Source organism: Heliangelus exortis, chromosome 2, assembly GCF_036169615.1.
Source record: "Heliangelus exortis chromosome 2, bHelExo1.hap1, whole genome shotgun sequence".
In the NCBI taxonomy this organism is placed as follows: Eukaryota; Metazoa; Chordata; class Aves; order Apodiformes; family Trochilidae; genus Heliangelus; species Heliangelus exortis.
This window is the reverse complement of record NC_092423.1, coordinates 97607425-97629159: the sequence shown is the minus strand read 5'-3', so window position 1 is coordinate 97629159 and position 21735 is coordinate 97607425. Positions and strand designations below refer to the sequence as shown.

General features: G+C 44.1%; 1 protein-coding gene across 6 annotated transcripts in view; it reads left to right on the top strand.

Annotated features, from left to right (window-relative positions):
- Window positions 1–20598, top strand: part of LDLRAD4 (low density lipoprotein receptor class A domain containing 4) — a 289376-nt gene extending 268778 nt beyond the window's left edge. For 4 of the 6 annotated variants that reach the window (XM_071737095.1, XM_071737101.1, XM_071737100.1 and 1 more), the window contains 2 exons: window positions 9186–9239; window positions 10503–20598. In XM_071737095.1, the coding sequence (XP_071593196.1) occupies window positions 9186–9239; window positions 10503–11048 (600 nt within the window). In that variant the 3' untranslated portion in view covers window positions 11049–20598. The remainder of the gene's footprint in view (window positions 1–9185; window positions 9240–10502) is intronic. The other 2 variants (XM_071737096.1, XM_071737099.1) reach the window with 1 other exon arrangement.
- Window positions 20599–21735: the final 1137 nt, after the last annotated feature.

Sequence of the window (21735 nt, the reverse complement as noted above, 5' to 3'; positions counted from 1 at the left end):
AGTGTGGTGCATGAGAGTTGGGAAGGTAATGCATTTGCTCTGTGGTGTGAGACTGGAAAGGACCAGTGTGTTCTCCCTGTCCCCTGCGGAGTGAGTTGCACAAGGTAAATAGATTGTGTGATCAGTAAGATGCAGGTTATTTATACACTTCTAAAACACATTTATTTTTTAACCAAGCAGGCCTTATTCTGTGTGCAAAAGCTATCAATAAGTGGATTCTTTTCAAAGGAAATACTTTTATTTTTGGGCAGTGTATAGAGTCTAAAAACAGATTTAAATTTTTATTAACTATCATTTTCTGAAGGAAATATTCTGTCTCAGACCCTCTTTTGGAGGAGAAATAGTGAATGGAAAAAGAAAGTTCAGCTGTATGTCTTAAAAGAAAATGGTAAAGCAGATTAGCTGACTGTTGGCTAGTTCCTGTAGTGAACTATGAAGTAAACCTCCTTTTGTGTTACTTCTGAAGTGTGTCAAGATGCAGTATCATAACTTTCCTATTCAAATGGGCCTTTTTTGTCCTTTAATTACCTTCAGTTTTCTCTTTCTTCAAGCCTGTCAGATTTCTAGATAAACATGCCTTCCAGCAGTTGAACTATGGCTAAATTGAACGTATTTCTTGCCCTATAAAGACCAACTTACCAAACACATGGTCTCTCTTACTGTGATTCTTCTAGAAAGCATAATAGAAATGAACAGATAAATTATCTACTGCCTTTACTACCAACCTCACACATAGAAAACTCATGGGGTCAGGTGTCGAAAATAAGTACTAAAGATATTTTTGGGTTTCTTTGGCTGAACTTCCTTCATGTTTAAAAAAAAAAAAAAAGGCCTGGATGTTGAAGTTCTCATTGTATTAAGAAGGAGGTGAAATATCACTGGAATCACAAATGTTAGTAACACTCAAAAAGCAGAAAAGGACTGATCCCAGAAAAAAGTAAAAAAAAGTTGCTCTTTGATAAGTACGTGCTGAAAAGTAGTAGTAATGTTCCTGTTCTGTAAATGGGTTTTCCTGGGTGGACACCAGTTCATGTTCATCTTTATTCTTTTTTTTTTTGTTTGTTTTCATCTCTTCTGCAGATCTCATTGTATGATCTTTCCCCTGCTTTTTGATTTTGTTTAATACCTTGGTTGGTGTGCTGAGGCCTTAAACAGATTATGGCAGGGGCAGAACAACCTTTGGGTGCTCTGGAGCATTGGATGCTTTCTCTGCAGTGCTGCTGAGGATGCTGCTTGCTGTCCCATAGCAAGCCCTGCCATCTCTTAGTGTGTCTGTTAAAACATTCAAAGCCCATTTTAATATTAGCAGAAAATACAAGGCTTTGGAGGGATAACTGCAAGAGATGGAACGATGCTGAATGACAACTGTGGTGGCATCAGTGGCACCCTGAAATGAATGTGGATGGTATTGAACGGTGTCTCTATCATGATGGATAAAATACTGAATGTGTCCCCCTGCTGTCTGATCCATCAGCAGTGTTTGGCTTCACAGCTGGGAGTTGAGGCAAGGTTTGCAGAGCATCTGAGAGGGATGTGAAGGCTGTATGTAGGGTGTGGAGCACACCAGGAGCATGCCCAGGGCTGCTTCACTAGGACAACACAACGTCTCCCGTGGGAGCAGCTGATGCTAGTGGCAGTGCTGAGTGTCTTTTGGGGCCCAGCCATTTGGGTACAGTCTGTGCATTGGACATCCCAGGGAGGTGTGAGTTGTGGTGTTGCTGGTTGTGCCTTGGGAGGACTGATGTACTGGGAGGACAGTGTTGCTGGTAATCACTACCTGGAATGCAGGAAGCCATGGCCAAGCAACTCCTGGGCACTCTCCTGTTTGCTGGAACAAAACCAAGATAAGCCTTGCTCTACAATGATCAACTCTTACTGTCATCACCTGTGATTTCCAGGGGGAGATGTTGAGGGAAAAGAGATTAAATGATTTACAGGGAGGTGCTTAACAAGTTTCTGATGTTGCTAAATTCTAAATTGATTCTTCCTCAACCTGGTGACTTATGTCTTTGTGGGTTTTTTTTTCCCTCTCATAAAGGAGATGTTGAAGGAGTACTGAACACTGCCCCATGTCTGCTCTTTGCAGCAAAATCCCTGCACCCATCATGCAAGATGGGTGAGCATCCTGACCATCCCCTGCCTCCCAGCAGTGAGGGCAGCATCACTGGTGGGGCTCATCAGCTTGCATTAGGACCTGCATTGATAATGCCCATCTCGAATGCCAAGCTTCAGGAGCACAACTGTAGAAATACTACCCTTCTTCTGACAGCTTTTTTGAATAAAAGGGGAACATATAAGGAGGGTGACAGAAAATACTCAATAATGTGGACCCCTCCAGGGATTTGTCTGTGATTTTTAAATGTTGGCCTTTCAAACTGTTCCCCACTGATCTTAGCATTATTCCTTCTGTTCCCTGCTGGCATGCTTGGTACACTCATTCTCATTTCCTTACATGTGCCAAAGAAAGAAAAATCCCAGTGGGAACAACAACCCAGTCTGTAGCTGGGAGAGATCTTGAGTGCTGCAGACCACCCTGCTTTGCAGTTTTCGGGAGCTGGATGTGTGCTCTGTGCTCTTCTGCTCATAAGAGGGACATGGGCTTGCCTCTCCTCTCTCAGCATGCTCTAGCTACTGCTCTTTGAAGCCGACCACAATGAAGTCAGAACAATTTTTAAGGGCAGGATTGTCTAGGAAATCTCAGGGTAGGACTGAAAGTGAGGAGCGCTGGCTTCGGGTGGCTCCAGACTCAGTGTGTCACCTTGGGCAACTTGCTTCATCTCCAAATAAGGGAGGAAGGATAATAGTACTTATTTCCTTGACTTGGATGAAAAGAGGATTACTTAAAGTAGTAAAGTGCTGCGTAGTTGGGAAAATAAAAGTTTTAAAGCATTAAGTAATAGAAATAATCGCTCTAAGTGTAGGGAGGCAGACTGCAAGTGAGAGGTTTGGTGCTCTCCATAATTACCTCTCTCTAGCAGTCCCTGCACCTCTCTGCCCGATGCTGTAACCTTTCCTGCCCTTGGGAAACGCTGCTTTTAAAGGGAAGAGCAGTTCTGCTGGAGTACTCGTCATCCTGGTGGGGACAGCGCAACAGTTTTGCTTTGCTTGTGTTCGGCAAGGAAAATGTTGCAATCCTAAGGAGCTGCGGTGGCCTCTTGTCACCCAGGCCCGGAGGAACCAACCCAGAGAGGGAGGAAGGAAGGAGCCCCTCTGCCTTCCCGCAGCATTTTGAGCGAGCAGCTCCCATGTGGTGTAAGGTATCGCTGCCACCTAGGGCCAAAATCGGAAACTGCACCGGTATCTGGAACACTTCAGTGACCAGAGGTGTCTGTGTAAATATATGCAAATATGTGGAAATAAAAAAATAGAAAATGTATTTAAAATGCCTAAAAATATAACAATAATCTGCGTTTATTCGAGGGGAAAAGAGGGACCTTTTTAGTACCTGTAATGCATTTCAGAAAGTGAAAAATGGATTTTTGTTTCTCAGGAAACAGTTCAGGCAGAATTCTAATTCTTAGGAACTGAAAAGTGGAGAAGACCTAAAGATCTCCTGAAGAGTCAATTAAAAAAGCAAAGTTTGGATTATATGGCATTGCTTCTGTTTAAACCCTGTGTGATTCTAAGCCCCACCCAGCCTCTTGCTCACTCTCTTCTCAATGGGATGGGGGAGAGAATCTGAAGGGTAAGAAAAGTAAGAAAACTTGTGGGTTGAGCTCAAGACAGATAAATAGGTAAAGCAAAAGCCGCACACACAAGCAAAGCAAAACAAGGAATTCATTTGCCACTTCCCATCAGGAGGCAGGTGTTCAGCCAGCCCCAGGCAAGCAGGGCTCCATGCCTAAGGGTAATGTGGGAAGACAGACACCATCACTCTCAACATCCTTGCTTCTCTTTTCCCTGCCTTTTATTGTTAGGCATGACATCATATGCTGTGGGATATCCTTGTGGATAGTTGGAGTCAGCTGTCCCCACTGTGTCCCCTCCCAGCTTCTGGTGCACCCCCAGCCTGCTCCCTGGTGGGGTGAGGTGAGAAGCAGAAAAGGCCTTGGCTCTGTGTAAGGACTGCTCAGAAAGAACCAGAACATCCCTGCATTATCAAGTCTCTTTTCAGCACAGACAAACCAAAACATAACCTCATACTAACTACTGTGAAGAAAATTAACTCTATCCTGGTCAAAACCAGCACAGTGTTGCATTTGTTTCATTACAGTTTGAGGATTTTTTTTCTTCTTCACTGTAGATTCTTACCTGCAAAAGTTCTTCTAGTAAATTTCTTCCCTGCTGTGTCAATGTCCTGATGCTCAGCTGAGGTAATTGGATGACACTGTGTGCTCCAGGAAGCACAGTGTTTAAAAATGGCTTCAAAAAGTCATATTCCTACCCTGTTCAATTCTAGAGGCTGTTTAACCTTTGTAAAATACAAATTAGGTAAGTTATCTTAGGCTTAACCAGTCTCCTCTAAGCTCTGAATATTGAGCTAAATAATCATCACCGTAAGATAATTAAGTAATCACCCAGCTGGGTTTATTAAATGGTACTGTTATTTCAAAACCTAATCACAAAAGTAATTTCTGTAAATTATTGTGAAACCTAGGAATGGCTGAGGTCAGCAAACGACAAATCTGGATCCCTAAGATTATTCTTGCTTGGGTATTATTTGTGGGATCCGGGATTTATCATCAAGACTTATCCTTTTTCATTCCAAAACTTAATGATATGAGAACTGAATATAATAATAGGGAATGAATGTCTAAGCTTTCTCTCCCTGATACTTTTAAGTAGTAATGCTCATGGTTGAAGACCCATGGTCTAAGAAGGAGCAAGTTGAGGTGGCTCAGTGTTCAGAGCAGTGCAAGAAGCAGGTAAATGATACATTGCCCCCTGGGGGGGGAAAAAAAAAAAAAAAAAAAAAGGTAGATTGCATTGGCTCAGGCTTAGCCTTGATTGTACACACCTGAGAACTACTTGTCCAAATCCCCAGGCATTTGGTGGGAGGGGGCATCAAGCAGGGCTGCCAGTGCTGGGTTTGCCGTCTGTCTGCGGGGTGCCAGTGGGTGAGGTACTGGGGCTGTGAGCCCGTGCCAGGCCTGGCAGCTGGGTCACTGTCCTGCTGAGCTGTACTGACTGTGCCTGGTAATATCTCTCTTGTAGGGTAACTAGTCACTGAGTGAAATCAAGTTGAAAGGTTTTGGGTTTTTTTTTAATCATTAGGCAAATCTACCCTGGTGTTTTGAATAATAAAGGGAGAATTTATACTGGGGAATCTAAATACAGATGCTGTCAGTTCTTACCTGCTTTTCACTGATCTGAGCACAAGGAAACAGCTGTCAGACAAAGGTTTGTAAGTAGAAGGACAAGGAGAAGGCAAGAAATAACATTTTCCCGCAGTCTGAGTCACCCCCAGATAGTTCACAGCAGTCCCAGCACATTATCACTTGCATTGACATTTCAGGGGAAAAAAAGTTACAGGCCTGTTTTCCTTCTGCAACACTGAGGTTTTTCCTTTCTTCTTCTCTCAACCCCTTGCCATCACCCCAAGAAGGGTGGTAGTAGGTGGGCACCAACTCTTAGGTTAGGTTGTATCTACCTAGTGCAGGGGAGGTAGCATTTCCCTGATACAAAGACTTGAGAAAGGCAGATAGTAAGTTTCCAATGACTGATGCAGCAATTTCAGACAGGCAGAATGGCTGAGAGGCCAAAATTGGGATGATGAGGCAGGCACCTGTTGGGCTGAAGTTCTCTTGTTCCAGACAGATGCCACCTTCTGTAGAAGAGATGGGGTTTATCTATAGGAGGCACGGTGCAGAAAACCCCTATAGCATTTCAGGGCAAGATTCAGCAAAGCACTTCAGTGTGTTAAATTTTTATTAATTTTCTAATGTTTCTGGTAGTATGGGGATGCTAGCAGAAGGGTACATCTGAATACATGGTTTCAAGCAGACCTGAGCAGAGTCTGCCTTTGCTCTGGGGTAGCAGGTCCCAGGCCAGCCCTTAAGGGAGAGTTGCACAGCTCAGTAGTGAACTACTGCACCTGGCTCAGAGGCACCTAATCAAATATGTGCTATGTAAAAGGATTAGGGTTATCTAGTGTCTGATACTAAGCATAAGTGATTTTCCTCTTCTGTCGTATCCCTTAAATATCTGTAAACTCCATGAAGCCATTCATAGTTAAGCACTGGCATGCTGTACATAATTTCCTTCTCTCTTGCTTTTTTTCCTCTCTGTACTCATCTTCCCATGCTGTCATACTGCTCTCCTCCTAAAGTTTAGGAGGCCCTTCTACACGGTTGTATTTGTCATTGCAGATCACTGTACAGTGAGTTTGTGTCCTAGAGGGATTCAAGGATTCCTTTATAGCTGAGTGCAGGAAACCTAGTTTTCTGTCATCTTCTTCCCTTTCTCCTTGCCTCTCTTGCTGTCCATTTTAAGGCTGCCTGTGCACTAAGTCAGGGTATAGTGCCTTTTCCTACATTGGCCCGGTTAGTCTGGGCTTATTTTAGTGGTGATGAGAGAATCCTGTACTGTGGCACTGGACCGACTGCGTATGTGTGGTGAGGTTGGTCTGCACGTGGTGTGTGAACATGGTATTTTCCAAGCGTGGGCATGCTGAGCACATGTTGCTGGCCATCTGTTTGGGGAGTTCCTCTGGCTCCTGGGATAGAGATCTTACTGGGGGCTGGCAGCTGCCAAATGATTTATTCAGCCTGCTGCTCTCTCCAGAGGAAACCTTAGGCAAGGGAGTAGCTGCTGGTGGGCTGTAGGACATGCTGTTGCAGAGGCCACGTTATTACACCTTCTTGCATCCTAAGGATCTTACAGCTTTGGAGTTCACTTGCATCCCAAGCTGTTTACCACCTCAAGCAGTTAGCCCAGAGTGGTGAGAGCTTTGGGACCCTTTGCTCTCATTGTCCTGATCCAACTGTCCCAGCACCCTGGTGTCACTCAGTGAGGTCCTGGTAGCTGCAGTGCCTCCAGGTAGGGTCTGTTACTGTACTGGGGTTCAGGCATTGGCAGTAGAAGTCAGGAGTGACTCCACTCTTCCAGCAAGCTGTTCCTCTTGGACACGGCTGCACGCATGCCCAGGCTCCATCTGGCATGCAGGTCCAGCTCCATCTCAGCATGGGGAGTTTCTCTCCATATACTGCACCATCTCCCTCAGCTCTTTTTACTCTCCTGGCTTAGGGCCCATGGGCCCCTGGGTGGGAGTTGTCGTTTCCACTTCCACAACAGAAACTCTCTTTTCATAAAGGGAGGTGAAGAAGTAACATGAGTGGAGGTGGTAGATTGGATTCCTTTCCAGATTAGGTCATTGGTTTTGCCTTTTTTTTTTTTTTTTTTTTTTCCTCACTTCTGGAGGCTGAGGTGGTTGCATTAAGCATAAAGCTACACACTGACATATTTTTCAAACCATCACACAGAAAGCTGCTCTGGGGCTGTGTATGGCCTGTAGTTCACTGGCAGTGAATTGAGCACTTTAGCTTTGACTAGTATGTTTTAGTTAACAATTGCAACAGGCTTGGAGCCTTCTGGGTTGGCTGCTGATAAAACTGGTTGTCTAATTGTGCAAATACACCCTCAGATATTTCAAAACGAGGGCATCTGGGTGATGGAGGGGTGGAAAGGAAGGCAAGGTGAGTGAACATATGTATATACGTGTGTATGTGCAGTTAGTTTCTTCCATGGACAAAACCTTGCATAGGCACTGGAGTACATAAATCTATGTAAGATGTGTCTTTTGTATCAAGCCTTTGCAGGTGGGCATACTTTGCTCTGTAAAGTTACAGAAGTGATTCCCCATCTTTGTTATTCGAAGCGTTTCCCTTTAACATCTGAATCCTGTGGGAAGATTCCTCTTAAAGCAGCTTTCCTCTGTGGTGGACTGTCCTGACAAGATCATTGACAGCTTTTGGTTTCCAAGTGTCATGATGTCAGCATCTAGTTAGGTCTCTTTTTGTATCTGAAATATGCTTAAAAAATACACTATGCAGAGAAGAACCAGTCCAGTAAGATATGAAAGTAGTAAATGTAGGGTCATGCTTTTGGGGACAGCATGCATTTGCCTTCCTGATCCTGAAATTTCTTGTGTCTCTCAAATCATAAAATTTGAATTAGCACCAAGGAAATGGTCAGTGCCAAGATTGAAGTTCTGTGCTTTATAGCTGCTCTAATATGTCCTTTTCAGCATTGGTTTTTCCCAATAAAATAAATCCATTGCAGTAGTTACTGCTACTCTAAGCCAGTAGAATTAATTGAGAAGAAAAATAATTGACACAGACACGTTGTTTTTCATCCTTTAATTCTGCCCTGAGTGCTGGTACACTGTCAGAACAGCCTTTCAAGGCATGACAGAGAAAATACTTTGGCCTGAGAAGGTGTTTGGGGGGAAGCAGCTGAAGAGCAGAACTGGTCACCGAAACCTTAGATGCTTAATTACTCTTTATGGGGGGAATTGGGCAACCGACACTTTTGACCAGAATCTACTTGGGTTTAGCTTGACTGTCACTTCTTTGAGATTACAGGCACCAGGTTTCTTTACAAACTGTTTTGTCTCTGGTGGGTTACCAGGACCCTGCCTGGGAGGTCAGCGCCATAGAACCTGCCAACTGTGCTGGTGTGGCCTTGTCCTGGGTTGGGAGGTGAATGGTGCCTGCTCAGCATGCAAATGTTGGGCTCTCTTTCTGTCTCCTCCTCTCTCCTCTCTCCTCTCTCCTCTCTCCTCTCTCCTCTCTCCTCTCTCCTCTCTCCTCTCTCCTCTCTCCTCTCTCCTCTCTCCTCTCTCCTCTCTCCTCTCTCCTCTCTCCTCTCTCCTCTCTCCTCTCTCCTCTCTCCTCTCTCCTCTCTCCTCTCTCCTCTCTCCTCTCTCCTCTCTCCTCTCTCCTCTCTCCTCTCTCCTCTGACTGCTGCCATGCTTTCCTACCTGTGAGCTGCTCCCTGTGCCCTCACAGCCTGTGACCCCAAGTGCTGTGGCTGGTGCCCCAGCACTTGTAAAATGCACCAAGCTTGACTTTCTTGGGTGCAGAGCTGCTGGTTGCTCTAGTTCTGGAAAGCAAGGGGTGGGACATTACTTGTTTATCACCTTTTCCTATGCAGGAGCAGCCCTTAGAAGTTGTGGTACTTGAGGTAGGATGGTGATGTTATCGATTAATTTTTTTTCTCTTTTGTTGTGTTTTTCTGCATTCTAGGAAGGGTGCTTGTGGCCTTCAGAAAGCTCAGTTTCGCGCCAGGGTGCTTCAGAGGTACAATTAGATTTCTTACTATCTTCATGAATAAGCTTTTCTCTTTCCTGTTAACATATATTTGGCTTATCTCAAAAACATGCATCAATTTAGTAAATAAAGCCTTTCCAGTGAAGCCCAAAAGTCAGGTTCATGTGGACATCTGGGCCTGCCTGAACCACTGTTCCTTAAATGCTTGAAAATTTTTCATTAAAAGAATGAAACTCTACCTACCTGCCACCTCATATCCAGCTGCAGCTCCCTGTATCACAGGTGAGGGCTGAAGGTGTCTTTCTCATGGGATGGCTCTGTAATTTGACTATCCAGTGAAATCTGCAAGACCAGTTGCTCTTCTCCCTGTGTTTCTCCTGGATTTGCAACACATATCCCATCACCAGTGTTTCCTGTCCTCCGACCTGACAGATCTCTGAGCTCAGTGATGATTTGTGGGTGTGTTGCTCCAAGTGTCCCAGCTCACCTGTGTCCAACAGGGAATCTGCCTGCTGGTTGATCTTGGATCTGTGAGGGGCCGGGGCTAAAGACTCTGCCTGCATCAAAAAATGAGAAGAGCATTTTGATACATCTACATCTAAGAAGCTGGTGTGTCTCTGGGATAGACCCAAGTGAGGAGCAATAGCTTCTCACAGAGTGTCTCTTCTCCTTAAGAAAGTCTTGATCTTTTGCAGGGCTTAATATGCTGGGGACATTTTTTTCCACTCGCAGTGCAGAAGCTTCGTAGGTCCTCCCTGGATGAATTCTGGCTGAGAATTGAGGAGGGAGGAGGACAACTGATACACCCTGGTAGTGAAGGCACGAGATATGCCAGGCCTTTACAAAATATACTGAAGTCACCATCTTAATTCTCTGGTGATGCAGGGCATTTACATTTAACTCTGAGTGGGCTGCAGCTGAAAGTCAGCATCAGGGCATTTTTGTAGGACGAGTTAACTGTCAGGATGGAAAACGTTTCCTGTGTATAGAGGCAGGCTTGCTTTCTCTCAGCTCTGCATATTTTAAAGTCAGAAGGAGCTGTGTGAGGTCTTGGTCTCCCTTTGTGAAGCTGTTATTGAGGATACCGTGTTAGATCCCTTCCCGCAACTCCCACCTCTTCTTTCCACGTGCGCGTGTGTGGGAGCACGCGTGCACGAGATCTGCTGGGTTTAGTCTGCTAAGTTGGATGGCAAAGAGAAGCCTTCTCTGTTTAATCCCTTCCTCGTAAATGCGGAGCAGCCACAGGGCTTTTGCTCAGGCGTGGAGTCACCTGTCTCTCTCTTCCCATTTCAGATCATGTATGCTCCGAGGTCCAGGGACAGGTTTACCGCCCCATCTTTTATGCAGCGGGACCGTTTCAGTCGCTTCCAGCCCACTTACCCTTACATGCAGCATGAGATTGACCTTCCTCCAACCATCTCCCTCTCCGACGGGGAAGAGCCACCACCCTACCAAGGCCCCTGCACCCTACAGCTCCGGGACCCAGAACAGCAGATGGAACTCAACCGGGAGTCTGTCAGGGCACCACCCAACCGAACCATTTTTGATAGCGACTTGATAGACATCTCGATGTACAATGGGGGCCCCTGCCCACCAAGCAGCAATTCGGGCATAAGTGCAACCAACTACAGCAGTAATGGAAGGATGGAAGGACCACCCCCGACGTACAGCGAGGTCATGGGGCATTACCCAGGCTCCTCTTTTTTCCATCACCAGCACAGCAACACGCCTCCTTCCTCGCAGAGGGGGAGCAGACTTCATCAGTTTCAGCAGAACAATTCAGAGAGCACAATAGTCCCCAGCAAAGGCCAAGACCGGAAAGGGGGGAACCTGGTCTGAGTCACCACCTGCCCAGGTGTGTGTGAACTGAAGAGAAGAGATGGGAGCAGAGCGTTGGAGGAGGAACCGACCCCCTGCTCCGGTGCACAATGTTGTTACGTTTCACGTGGTACAACCGAGTAAAACCAAACGTGCAAACCAGTTCTTTGTTTCTGATTCCTTTCAGGGGGATTGCATGCAAAGCAGATTGAAAGAAATACAAACTTCCATTCAGTTTGTCTACAAGCAGTGTTTCGGGGGGAGGGGGGGAAATATATTATTTTTTTTTTTTAATAAACTATTTCAATTATTTAATTCTAAAAGTTAACTTAGCACAGAATTGAGGCTTGTACAGCCTGTTTTATACTCACTGAATGGCAGAAGGAGGAACGTGATTTTGCTAGATAAATGGGGGAAGGATTGGCCAGTTTGCTTTTTTTTTTCTCCTGGTGTGTGGATTTTTTTTTAATATGAAACAAAATTCCTGTTTTGTGTGCCAAGGTATAAAGTTGAGAACTTAGATGAATGCAAGGAATTAATTTGTGTTGTGATAAATGTGTTTTAAAAAGTTGCACTATCTTAATGTTTTAAAAAAAATATATATGAGGGAACTGTTTTATGTGAAGTTCTTCTATATGTTGTCTTTTCACCTGTGGAATAATGATAGAGCCCCAGAAGTAATCTGGAGGAGTTTTCCCCCCTCCCCCTGGGTTTGCTAGAAAAAGGGGACAGGACTTAGCCTAACATCTCTTGACTTTTACAAATCAAGAAATACAGGGACACTTAACTTGTCTTTGCAATAATTTGCATTTGAATAACAGTGCATCGATGAAGTGTCTTGGAGACTTTTGGACGGAAGAAGGCAAATATGAAATCCCAGCATTTTCCATCACTTATGGTTTAGCTATTTTGCAGCATAGACTTCTTTGTTTCATAAACGGCAAAACAGAATTCCAGATGCATTCATTTTTATTGATTCTTTTCATACTGCAGTATCTCCAGTACTTATGGTTTTAGAGATTTTTGTCCTCACTGTAGCCTGAAATGTATTTAGTCACATATCATGACGTTATGCAATAAATCGTTTAAAAATGCAAGGTGGGTTTTTTTCCCCTGCAGTGCTGTTAAAGATACGTGAGACACGGTTGTGCTTTTCTCTCCCCTTTTCACCCTTCAGATATTGGGGTTCAGCCCTGGAGATTCACCCTGTTGCAGCCAAGGGGCTGTTGTAGCCATCACCCCCCTGCCCCACGCAAGTTTCTGCAGCAGTGCCCAGAGCGACCCCGATGCTGCGTTCTGTGCCCTCTCTGGCAGCAGCACGGGAGCAGCATCAGTAATTCCCACTGCAAACATTTTTGCTCTGGGCCCTGTTGCAGAAATCCTCCTCCCTCCCTGTGTTGGTGCCAGCAGGACCGTGCTTGTGTGTAGAGATGACTCCTGTGTTAGCTGAAGTGTCTGTAAGCCCTCGTTCCACCGTGCTGGTCTTAGGAGTGGTTGGGAAATGTTCCCCAGCCTGTCAGGTGGCTCGTGGGGTGTTTCTCCCCTGGCTGTGTCCGTGTGAAAGCACACGCAGGGGCTGGAAGGCAGTCTGCAGGTGGTGATAGTGGCATCACAAGCACATGAAAAAGCACAACTTGCACTTAAAATGCATTTCGGAAACGGACTTAAAGTAAGAACCTTTAGAGTCTTAGCTTGAGCAGTTCCTAATATATACGTGTGTGCGTGTGGGTGGGCGTCCTAGACCTTTTCACTTAAGGATCTTTTGGATTTTTTTTTCTCTTTTTCTGAAGCCTTGTGCTTGGTTATGGGCAGCAGCCACTGAGTGCCCCGAGTGCGCTGTCGAGGAGCGCTGTGCCCTGGCGCCCGGTCCCGTGGCTGGAGGTTGGATTTCTGCAGGACTTCTGTACACCCGGGGCTCTGATAACTGAAGTGCATCTTTGATCTATGCAGAGTTTTAATGCCAAAACAGTATGTGTGACTGTGTGTGTGTTTTATGGGCCTCAGTGTAGATTATTTTCTTCATAAGGTAATTTGGCTTTATTCGGGTTTAGAAGATGTTTGTGTAACTCTTAGTCTGAGTATGCAGCCTCATTTGCCTCTGTAATTTTTTTTTTTTTTTTTTTTTTTTTTTTTGTCTGAGTCATGCTGGTAATGCAGAGTAAAGCTGCCTTTTAATTTATGTGGTATTTGAAGGGAGAGATAGAGACTGTATGATGGGATTAACATTTTTTTTTTCCCCCCACTCTGACTCACAGGACAGGTGTTTAGGAGATGACTAAGTGGCTGTCAGTCAGCTAGGGTTCTTGTCGTGTCTGGTTCCTGGGAATAAAAGCTGTGAATTTAGATTTTTACAAACAACCTACGAACATAATTCTTAGTTAAAAAAAAATATAAAAATAAAAAAAAAAAAAAAAGAAAAGAAAAGAAAAAAACCAAACAGAAGACAAAACCAGAAACTGTTTGGTTTGGTCTTCAGTGACTTCTTGTCCTTCAGAAATGAGTTTTTAAGTTGGAGAATGTGTGCCTACACAGATACTGTGTTGTTGCCTAAATGAGGATCATTTAGCCAAGAAGCCTTCAGGCAAGAACAGCTGGGCTTGGGCTGCTGGAATACCAACTTTTCCCCATGCACAGATCTCAGCAAAGGGAGCCTTGAAGTTGCCTTCAAAGTCACCTCCTGGGAACGTGCTTTGTTTGCAGGCAACTCATTGCCATCTTTTGCCATCTCTGCATGCCAGTGAATTTGTACATTTCCCATGAACATTGCCCAGTGTGATCTGTATGTACACTGTTCTCTCTCGGTTTTTCTTGACTGAGGAAGTTTTTCTTTGCATGGAAAACGTAGCCTGTTCCAGTTCTGTAGAAAAGATTTGTTTAAAAAGAACTTAGTATTTGCTCACCTAATGGTTGCATTTCCTCTTGCCTCTTCACCCTCTCATCCTGTTCTCCCGTCCAACCTGCAGCCAGCATCCCTCTCAGCTCTGAAAGTGTGGTCACCTGTTGCTTGCTGTAGGTGAGCTTGCAGCCTGCTTCTTTTGTTTTGGAGCCTCTTCAAGGAGGTATTTTCTGATGAGTATCAGTGATTTCTGATGGAGGTGCCCTCAATAGTACAATGTTGCAACTGTGTGTGTTTTCCTGCTTTTGTTGCAGTGAGAAATGTGCCCTTGCTTACAGAGCAGGATGCTTAAGGAAGGAATATCAGCGTTAGCTAGAACTAGCAATCTCTACAGGTTTAGAAACTGATCGTATAAATAAATGTATTAATAGATCATATTAACCTGAATTCTGGTTGCATCTCCTGACCTTTACCCAGTAAGCCGTCTTCTCAAAATTCAGTCTAGTGATGTCCCTGCTTCAGAAATTTTTGAGTTAAAAGATAATTTTTAAAAAAATGTACCTTTAGGAGATAAAGCGTTGTGACCTCTATCCTGCTGCAAAGGTTTCCTCTCCCCTTATGTGGCTTGGCATGGCTCCCTTGTTGGTGCTAAATATGCCCTATCTTTGGTGTTTTCCTGTGATCTTGCAGGGCTGGAAAAGGCAGGGGGGTTTAGCAACAGAAAAGAAGTTTCTGTCCCAGATTCCTGATGGAGCACTCGGCTCTAATTCTGGATGTGCATTTAGCCTGGTTGTGGCTGGCTTCACCTTCCTGCTGTACAAGGAGGTTCTGCATGTGTGGCACTGCTTGAAAGATGTGAGGGTATGAAGGCAAAGCACCCAGTCCCCAGAGCAGCGTTCAGATCCCTTTCCTGTCACGTGTGGCATGTGCAGAATTCACAGTACTTTGCCAAGGAGGTTGTTTTTGTCAGGAAAGACTTTCTTAGTCTACTCCTACTCTTGTCACTGATGAACTTAACCCAGTTTCAGCCTGATGTGACTGTTAGAGCAGGCTTTTTCCTTTTAAGTTTTAAAACTCGGATGCGTGGCCGATGTGCAAGCTGTTGATGGCTAGTAAGGAAGGCATTTGTGTTTCTGCAGTCATGCAGTCTGCAGGAACTATGGGTCAAGCTGTGCTTCATTTGGCTTTTTATTACTGCTTACCCAATTCTCCCACCCATTTTTCCTAGCTGGAAGCTGCTTCTGTTATCCCAAATCTCTGAATTTTTTGTGTTGCAGAAATACATTCTTTCTAATATGCGATTTTTTTTTTTTTTCCTGTGAATGTGGTTCAGGAAAGGAGATGACATTGTTTCTGAAAGAATGCACTTTCTTTGCAGTAGGGAAGAAAGCCTTGTCCTGCTGGAGAGTCCCATGTGTAGGCTGTCTGGAGCAGCACTGTCTGAAGAATTGGTTTCTAGCCCTGCCAGGTAGTGAGATATTGGGCCTTAAAACTGACTCTTTGATCTGTAAGGAATGGTTTGGAGCAGATTGATGCCTGACCTTTCTCTGACTCTGAGCCCCGTACGCTCATGGTAGCTAAGGTAGCCTGACTTCATAGGCAAAAAAAAATAGATAAACTTTTCCTTCTTTTTTTTAACTTCCTCCAAGGAGAGACAATAGGCTTGCTGGTACATATGAAGGTATTTAGGATTATTCACAAGCTCTCTTTGGTCATTGCCATTCACTCATGTCCATGCACATTTGTGTGTATACATACCTGCATCCAAACTTAGTCCTGGATCCTTTATTATCTATATATTAGTTACTATTCCATAGTCACCTTCCAGAAGTGCTAAATGGCTGTTGGATTGTGCTCTCAGGAACGATGACAGCTCATTTGTCAAACAGCTGGGTGCATGAGGAATATTTACTTTTCAGTCCTGTAGATGTCATGGCTCTGGTTTTATCAGTAGGGAAGTTTCTTGCTGCCTGTGACCTGGTGCGTTAGCACATCTTCCACCCAACAGCTCTGTCCTTTTGGGTGAACTTTGAAAAATCCTTGTGCTTTTGGGGCAACCCTTACGTAGACCTGGTGTTCTGATGTACAGAGAGGAAAGGTAGCTCAGTACTCTGAATCTCAGAAGCGTGTTTTTTCAAGCTTAGCTGATGCTGAGAACCAAGTGGTTCATTCATACAGTGGGTTCAGATGAAGGCTGGCTTTTGATTACATCTTTGCTTTTTAGACAAAGGTCGTTGCAGACAATTTACCTAGACATATCTGATCTTTTCCTGCACTGTGTTGCTGCCAGTTTGCCAACCAGCACAATTTATTCTCTTAAATTAGCTCTAAATGTGTTGATTGTTTAAATCCCTGGAAAGAGGAACTCCTGGTGGTTTGTTTGAGACCTGTTCAGGGCTTTCAGAGTGTGGTCAAGTTCCTTGTGATGAGAACTTGTTGGACATAGAGGTGTCCTGGTGGAGGACTCTTTTCTGTATGTTTTGTCAGGAAACTGAGTTTAAAGTTTTGAGAGTTGCCCGGCTGAAAATATTGATAAGATTTAATAAGTTTTTTTTTCATACCTAAGATATTGCTTGCCGGTCTGTGCTCATTAATCAGGGGTGTAAATTACCTTTTGACCAACCTCTGGTTGCCATTGCTATGCTGGCAAAAGCCCCAGCGGGCACACTTGCACCAGCAAAATAATCATTTCCTTGGTAAGGCTCTGCTTGGGGAATTGGCAGAAGCTGCACCACTAAGTTCAGCCTCCAAAAACTGCATCAGACCTGCACTGCCTCTTCCCAGCCAGCCCAAGTGTAGGTGATGGCTCAGTTTTGGTGAATTGTTTTCCTGCACTACTCAGTACCCCAGACGTGCAGTGGAGGAGTCTGCTGGGGTTCCCTTGAAATCCCAGCTACTTGCATTAAATGAATTTCAGGGCTGCCAATGCCATTTTTGTAACCACTTGCTGTATTTCTGCTGCTTTCAGAAAGGAAAGCCAAGCACGGGGTTGTGTTGAGAAGTTTTGCAAACTCTCACCTGGCTCTTACTTCTGCCTTGCCTCTTCACTTTTCAGGCTGAACAAAGGCAACCTGGGCATGGCTAGCGCCGCTTTCTTGCTGTAAAAGAGATTACCTTTTTGTGTTGGTTAACAATAAGCAAACAAACTCATAACCCAGATGCTCCCCCCTTCTCTCCCCTGTGATTTACTGCTAGAGGTGACTCTCATTTCTTCGCTGCTGCTGCTGCTGCTGCTGCTGCTGCTGCTGCTGTTTTAAATGGTTTGGTGTGTGAGCTTTCTGAAACAACCTATGTGTAGGACCTCACCGGGGACAAAGCTGTCTCCTTTCTCCCTCCTTTCTCTCCTTGGCTTGTGCTCGTCTGTCTGCTGTGGTAGTTTGATTAATAAATTGTATTCGTCCATATTAGATATAATTTTGAGGAGGTTTGCATGTAGGTAGTTTGCAAGCAACTAAGGTGCCTCATGTTCAAGTCTGAGCAGATAGGAATCCCCTTGCACTTGAGAGGGCCTGATCCAAAGCCTGGTGAAGGTAGTAGGAAGGCTCTTGTCCACTTCAGGGGGCTTTGGATCAGGCCTTACACCCCCACCTTTGTTGTGCCTCACTTAAAATGGTGCTTTTTCAGTTGTCTGTCTCTTTTCCTGTTTTGTTTTGTTTTTTCTTTGTACGGTGCTGTGTATAACTTGAATATATTATGCACATATCCTACCCAATGGGTAGAACAAACAAACATACAAAAACAAATAGATGTTAATACTGTAAGATAATGTATAGATGATACCAATTTTAACACACACAAAAAAATGGCATAGACTTTGTGAATGCCACCTCCTGTGCTTGGTCCTTTTTTTGTAGAAGAATTTGCAAATGAATGCATACAAATGACAAAAAGTCTATGTATTTTATTTTCCTATTAAATATCAATATAATACCATAAGGGAAAAAATTTGAACAAATCCTTTTTGACTACCCCGTGTATAGCAATTGGTCGTTTGATGCATCTTTGCTGTGAAGATCTGTTGTGTTTGTTGTTTGTTTTTTTTTAAAATGTGTCACTTTAGGAAAAAGATAAAAACATAAAACATCCAAACCTGCACAGCTTTAACCTTGCAACTAGATGCTTTTTGGTTGTTGGCTCACTATTGCTGAGCTGGACCAGTATTATTTTACTACATCTCCAGCAGATACGTTATTTATTATTATCCTTTATTACCTTTTTTGAAAAAAACAAACAAACAAACTTAAAATGAGCTAAAACCTTTGGAATCTCTTTATCCACATCCTAGATTTGAAGTGAAGCTCAGACGTGTGGCAAGTGGCCCAAACTGTCCCTGCCAGATCAAAGCTAGGCCAAGGAGAGTTCTGTGACACCAGCCAGCCCTTGCTCTATGCCCACTGCTGGTACCTGATCCTGCTGGTGCACACTGGTTGATGGTGCTGGTGCTGGTTCTGGTGCTGGTGACCTCTGTGGCTGCAGGGGTGCAAACCTTGAAGGCAGAGAAGAAAAGCCTCGAGTTGGTAGTGAGGGAAGTGCAGGGTTTGAGCGGGAGCTTTTGAGTTGGCAGCGCTGCTGCTGCTGCTGCTGCTGCGTTGGCCCCTGGCAGCACAGTGGCTTAACCCAGGCTCTTATTTGGGATTATGGAGAAAAACCTGTGCAGAGCCAGTGCAGGAAGCAGTGTGGAAAGTCGTTTGACACCGGAACTTTTTGCCAGGCTCCCTCAGCAGTGTGGTTCTGCCCGGGCATCTCCATGCGTTAGGCTGTCCGGCTCTCGGCACGGGCTCTTTGGAAAAGCAAATACCTCAGGAAAACTCAACATGAAGTTCTAGTGTAGAGACTTGCAGATGCTGTACTTATTTTTCTAAACTGTTTGTTCTAACTCTCCCAGGATGGTGGGTGACATAGAAGTTTATCGGTCCCAGACAAACTTCTCCTCTCACAGATGGATACCGACTAATCTTTCGTAGATATTCATGTCTATATGTAGCTTTTTTTGTATTTGTCAGGCTTTAACCACAGATGTAAGGTAGCAGCATGTTGAGATACATTTGAATGGCATTTTTGTTTGGTTTTTTTTCAGATGACTAGATAAAGGCTATGATAAAACTCAGGGGTCTTTATCTGAGGCCCAGCGAAGTCAATGGCGAGGCTTCCTCTGGTTTGAGGGAACTCTTGGTCTGGTCCATCACACACAAGGATTGTGCCTTGCAGCACAGTCCTCGACTTCTGTCAGCCTGAAATATCATTTACATGCTTGTCTGTAAATATCTTTTAAAATCCCTCACAGGAGTCCTGTATCTGAATGTTGATCATGGTTGTTCTGGGTTTTGCTTTTATTTCCTCTTTTCAGATGTGTGTAATTTCTTATGGCCAGTTCCGCATCATCAGGCCCAGGTAACTTGTGTCAATCCCACTATGTATTGAGCTGTTCCACCGGTCAGCATGTACCATTAGGAAATACACATATTCCATGACTCTCATTTCTTAACTCGTTTATTGTTTGTCCAGGCATAAGGAATTGTTTTGGGTGTCTGCCTTGCCTGGCCACCTTCACGCTTCGGTTTGCACTGCAGTACCACTTCTGTGCATGAAGGGAGGAAGGAAAACAAACAAAACAAAAAAAAACCCAGGCTTTGACTAGGAAGACTGTACAGAGCAAACCTCCTGCTGGAGGAATCCAGGGTAGGGTTTATCAGAACAAAACTTGCATATTGAGTGGACCAAACACAAGCACGTCTGCTTTTAGAGGCACTGACTTGCTTTGGAGCTGCAGTGGGGGAGCAGCCTGGCTTACCCGGTGTATCCAGAGCTGTGCTCACATTGCCCACAAAGCACAGCAGGCAGCCAAGATTTTGAAAAGAAGTCTAAGCAGAAGTTATGAGAGCCTCAGACATCGTAGGCCTGGACAGCAAAAATACTACTAATAAGAACAACAAGTATTTCACTTTAATATTCTTTAGCAAATTTTTCTACTTACAGTACAAATGCTACATAAGCGTTGATGGGGGTTTTATCTTTGTAAAGCTACAAACTGCCCCGTGCTGCTGTGCTCAGAGCGTTTCACCATGGTATGTACATCAGTCAGGCTGTTACACTTAAAGTTAACCATCAAATGCCTGTTTTCAGAGTGTTGACCCTTTCTTTGTTGTTTCTTGCTAGTTATTTTACAGTGTAAAATGCTTTATTGCTGTATGGATCTTTTTGTATTTCCAACCTTGTGGCTTTCAAGATCACGTTTTCAACACATCTTTTATTTTTGTCCGGTTTGTTTCAAGCTATCCTGAAATATGTACAGCACTATCAACAGTATTTAATCTTTCTTTTAAATTTTATTGTTGCTAAAAAACCCACAAAACCTATTAAAAACAGTAAGTCTTTTTACAACTGTATTGGAATTTCTCAATAGCTGTTCATGTGATGCTATGACAAACCTGGCTTGCTTTACTATTTTATTTTTAAATTTTACTTTCCTTTTAAGACAATTAATTTGTTGTTTAATTTTCCACAGTAACTCCCAGTTATATACAAGAAAATATTTCAACTGTTGTGTATCTGACTCTTTTAATTGAGCAAATGGTGATGTCCTAGTTTTTAGACCTAAGGTCTGTTTATTGCAATACTTTTAAAGGAAGATGTTGCTCTAAGTGCTGTTGTTAGTTTTAAATACAGATTTTATGCTTGTTCTTAATATGCTGTGGTTAAACCATGGCACAAAATTATTAAAAATCATGAAATGCATTTGTCTCCTGTTGAATTTATTTTCTCTTTGAAGTGAAAAAAAAACCCAACAATGAGAAAGGTAAAACACTAGAGTGGCCTTATGTAAAACAAGGACTTGTAATTTTCCCATGCTGGTTTGCTGCTGGGCACCAGGTAGCTGATCATTAAGGACTGAGTCCATCCTCTGATTCCTTAAAACATGTGAGAGGGCCCTGGGAAATGGATGTCTGATGAGGATTTTGTGTCATTGTTCTGACCCTCACCCTTTGGTGATGAATACCGGGATGATTTGAGGTGTTCCTGCCCTTCTTGTGCCATGGGATGGTCTGGAGAAGGAGGAGGCTGTTACAGCACCTGCCTGTCACACACTGGAGTTAAGCCCAAGGACTTCATCTCAAGGCTCCTGATCTCAGTTCCTTGAAGGTAACAACTCCCCTCTATCCCATTTAAAGCACTGGGCGCTGGTGACTGCCTCTGGCACGTCAGTGCTGCCTGGGCAGCAGGGGGATAAGCGATGGTCTCACATCATTGCGTTGCAAAAATTGGTTAAAAAAGAGGAAGATTCAAGATATGGCTTGTGGGAGGAGGAAGCACAGCCTGGCTTAAGAAACCTGAGGAATGCTTGGGCCAGCACCTAGAACAAGAGCAGTTGTGGTCCAGTACTGGGGTGGAATAGAGGGGTGCTGCAGTTAGTAAGAAACTAGACAAAAGGGTCCCATGAAAGACACTTGGCTTTGGTAATACTCATCTCTGCAAGGTAGATCGAACTATCCATGGTTGGTACCTGTCACTTTGCTGTAATAAAGCTGAACAAGACTAGGAAAGATTTGTTTTTTTCTTTAACAGAGCAGTTAATTTCCATTTAAGTATAAAGTGGTGCTTTATTTAGCATGACTGTTAATAAAACCGTTCTCCTGTCCTTTATTTTGTGCCTGTCCCTGTGCTTGCTGCAGCTTGATCCCTCCAGTGTGGAGATGCGATGCTTAGAGGGAGGTTTTAATTTCATTTCATTCCAACCTGGGGCTTTCTCAGAGATCTTTTCAAGAAGGAGAGGGTCTGTTGCGGAACCACAGCAGTCCCAGCCCAGTTCTGGTCCTCTGGTTAGAGAGCAGCCTTTACATCAGCCTCAGATAGCAACCAGGGGTTGTTCCCCTT